The sequence below is a fragment of the Trachymyrmex cornetzi genome, unplaced genomic scaffold (genome assembly GCF_001594075.2).
Source record: "Trachymyrmex cornetzi isolate Tcor2-1 unplaced genomic scaffold, Tcor1.1 scaffold568, whole genome shotgun sequence".
NCBI lineage: Eukaryota > Metazoa > Arthropoda > Insecta > Hymenoptera > Formicidae > Trachymyrmex > Trachymyrmex cornetzi.
Window position 1 is genome coordinate 33,918 of NW_017299880.1, and position 3,198 is coordinate 37,115.

Below are 3,198 nucleotides of genomic sequence, written 5' to 3' on the forward strand. Positions count from 1 at the left end.
TTGTAATATAAATATATATTACATATATTATATATATTTAGCAAAAATATAAAACTAACCTCTCTGAGTCTCGTAAAATCAATCCAAAGTGGGGTTACGAACCTATGTTGACATGTGATAACTTTTTATAAAAGTAAACAAGTAGTAACATCATAATCTGAGTATAAAATACTCAGCTCACTTCAAATTCAGTTTAACTTGTGTATACTGGAAAATAGCTATATAGTCTATTGAAGATGGGTAATTGTGCGCATTTCAAACCGCCTGCGCACAGTTACCCGCCATGATCTGACTCTATATGAAATACAATTACTTCAGTACTAGTTAACCAAACTTAATAAATAACGGGTCGAAAGGCGCACATAATAACGTACTTTAATAACGTATGCAACTTTAAACCAACAAATTAAAAATACGGACTTACCATCTTATTTTCTGAACGCTGAAATAACAAGAAAATGTATGTTTTCACTTTTTTATCTTAATCAATGTACTTACGTCATATCTTTTGTGGTTATAACTTAAGAGGACGACCTCCTGCGTAAAAATTTCATCACAGCGATGTCTCCATCTATCGGCAAAGTACCAAACCAGGATGCGCACAATTACCCGCTGCGCACAATTCGCCCACTTTCCCCTATTTTTAATATATTTCATACACTATTTATTATCTTTATACATCTTTAATTTTATATTGTGACTAATTATTTTACTAGGGACTAACACACTGACGCTTAATAATTTAGAAATTGACGAACATCTTGTCGACATGTGAAATTTTATTTTATGGCCAGTTAGGTGAGTTGTTTTGACTAGAGTGACGATTTTACTCAATTTTTTTATTGTTCTCGTAATTTATTTCTAACTTGATTGTTACCAGAACTCCGGATAATTTCAAACAACCGGTCATCCAGCCGTTGGCGAGTGATTTCCGTTTCTCAGCAAAGCATCTCACTGGCTATCATTACTTTATGTATAATTTTTCTATCTTTTTGACTGCTTTCGTCGAATGTAACATCTATTGTGTGTATACCTGATGAAGGCTCAATCATGAGACCAAAACATGTCATATTTTAATCGATTATAGAATATTTTATTAATTTTTGATTTTTCATGTTTTAATATATTTTATTATATTTGACTCTTATGTGCCTTTTATTCTTCTCGTTATTGTAAATAACATTAATTGAGACAGCAAAAGGATATGTGTCAAATAAAAAATATAATGGGACAACCAAATTCATATTTAAAATAAACTTAGCAACGAACTATGATAGCATCGATTAAAAAACTTCATAGCTTGAAGACATAATATACGCAACCTATGGATATCGTTACATATATTTTGTTAACATCATATTTTCATAACGTGTGGTCGAGAATATAGAAATCGTAGCGGTCACAGGGTCTTAAGTCGTAGAAAATTAACCAATCACAGTCGAATATAAGAAGAATAATCAATGATTGGTCAATTTTCTATGACTTAAAATCTTATGATTTCTATTGTAGACCCCGTATAATGCTCAAGGTGGAATGATTAATCATTCCTTATTGTTATGTTGCTGCCGTTTTGCCGACAGCATAACGTACCGCTATATACTGCTAACCGTTTTTTTTTTAAATTTCGTCAACTGATTGCATGGATAAGCAATTATATTGTTGCATTTGTAACGTGTACTATTTTTATGTCAGCAAATGTATGCCAAATATGTAAGACAATTCATACAATGCATCAGTTTGTTCAATATGTTAAATCACGTTTGATTATCTTCGCATTAATAAAAGATTCATCACACGCTAGATCATAATTATAGGATGGATTGGGATAATACTATTATTCTTGATTCCGAACAATCTTTTTATAAAAGATTGGTCTCAGAGATGATACATATCAAAAGACAAAAAATGGGTTTAAATAAGCAGAGACACAGAACGCTTTCCTGAAATCTACCTTCCTATCCTTGGAAATATCCCCTCTACTCACCAATAGTTCTTTCCCCCTCTACTCTTCTTCCCTCTCCTTTCCTTACACAATTTTATAAAGATTGTCGCTTACTACGTTGTCATCACATTTTTGTCAAGAATAGTTCTTTCCAAATTGTGGCCAGAACTTGATTTAATTGTACACTATATCTGCGAATTTACTTTTTCGAGAACTCGTGTCACTAAATACGTGGTAAGCGATTTCAGCTACGAATCTAAATCGATTCTTTTTATTATTAATAGGTAACGTTATACAATATATAAAAAATTTTTGTTTTTTTTTTCGATTTTTAATTAGAATTTGGAAATTACGTATTTCACACTCGAAGTCGGAAATAACTATTAGAAAAGGACTTTATTTTGCAATATAAATTTGTTTCATATGTGACTGTAATTTGGCTTTTTAATTTTTGGACTGAATTGTAACAACTCGTTACATAAGCGAATGTTAAATTTTGTCACTATCTATTCTGGACTATCGATTTATTGTCAAGTATTTTTTTATTTTTTGTAACATTCTTTTATATACTCGTATTGTACTGATGATCAAATATTGATCGAAACGTTTATTTTTCCTTGTTAGAATTTGAAGTATATGACTTTTGCTAAAAACATCTATTGTTGCGTGGCTGTATGCTCTTTATTGTTTATATTAATAAAAGATATTTTTGTCAAGTTAAATGTAAAGTTGTAAAAAACATTAATGATTTTAATGATATTTTGCTATAGATTACAGAAAAATGGCAAATGATCGTTTAGATATAGTAATATTTGGCGCCACTGGACATACTGGAAAATATGTAGTGAAAAATGCAACTCATATGTATAAGGATCAGAAAATGAAGTTCGGTATTGCTGGTCGTAGGAAAGAAGCTTTAGACGCAGTTGTTAAGGAATTTGCCTCAGATATTGGTACATTTAAAACTTAGAATAAATATTCCAATTATTCCAATTATAATAGTAAATCATTTTATTTATTATTAGCAAATGTTATCATATTATATATATCTTATTAGTGGATGTGCCTATTATTCTGGCTGATGTAAAAGATGAGGAATCTCTCAAGAAAATGACAGAGCGAGCAAAGATACTTGTCAATTGTTGTGGTCCATACAGATTTTATGGAGAATCCGTTATCAAAACATGCATTGCTACTCGTACTCATTATGTTGATGTCACTGCTGAAGAACAGGTAATTCAATGGTTATACAATAG

At 30.7% G+C, this 3,198-nt stretch overlaps 1 protein-coding gene across 1 annotated transcript in view; it reads left to right on the forward strand.

Moving 5' to 3' along the window:
- The first annotated feature begins 2,718 nt into the window (after positions 1–2,718).
- LOC108766025 (saccharopine dehydrogenase-like oxidoreductase) overlaps positions 2,719–3,198 on the forward strand; it is a 6,455-nt gene continuing 5,975 nt past the window's right edge. Inside the window, 2 exon segments of the mRNA XM_018515043.1 lie at positions 2,719–2,895; positions 3,000–3,175. Of these exon segments, the coding sequence (XP_018370545.1) occupies positions 2,724–2,895; positions 3,000–3,175 (348 nt within the window). The 5' untranslated portion in view covers positions 2,719–2,723.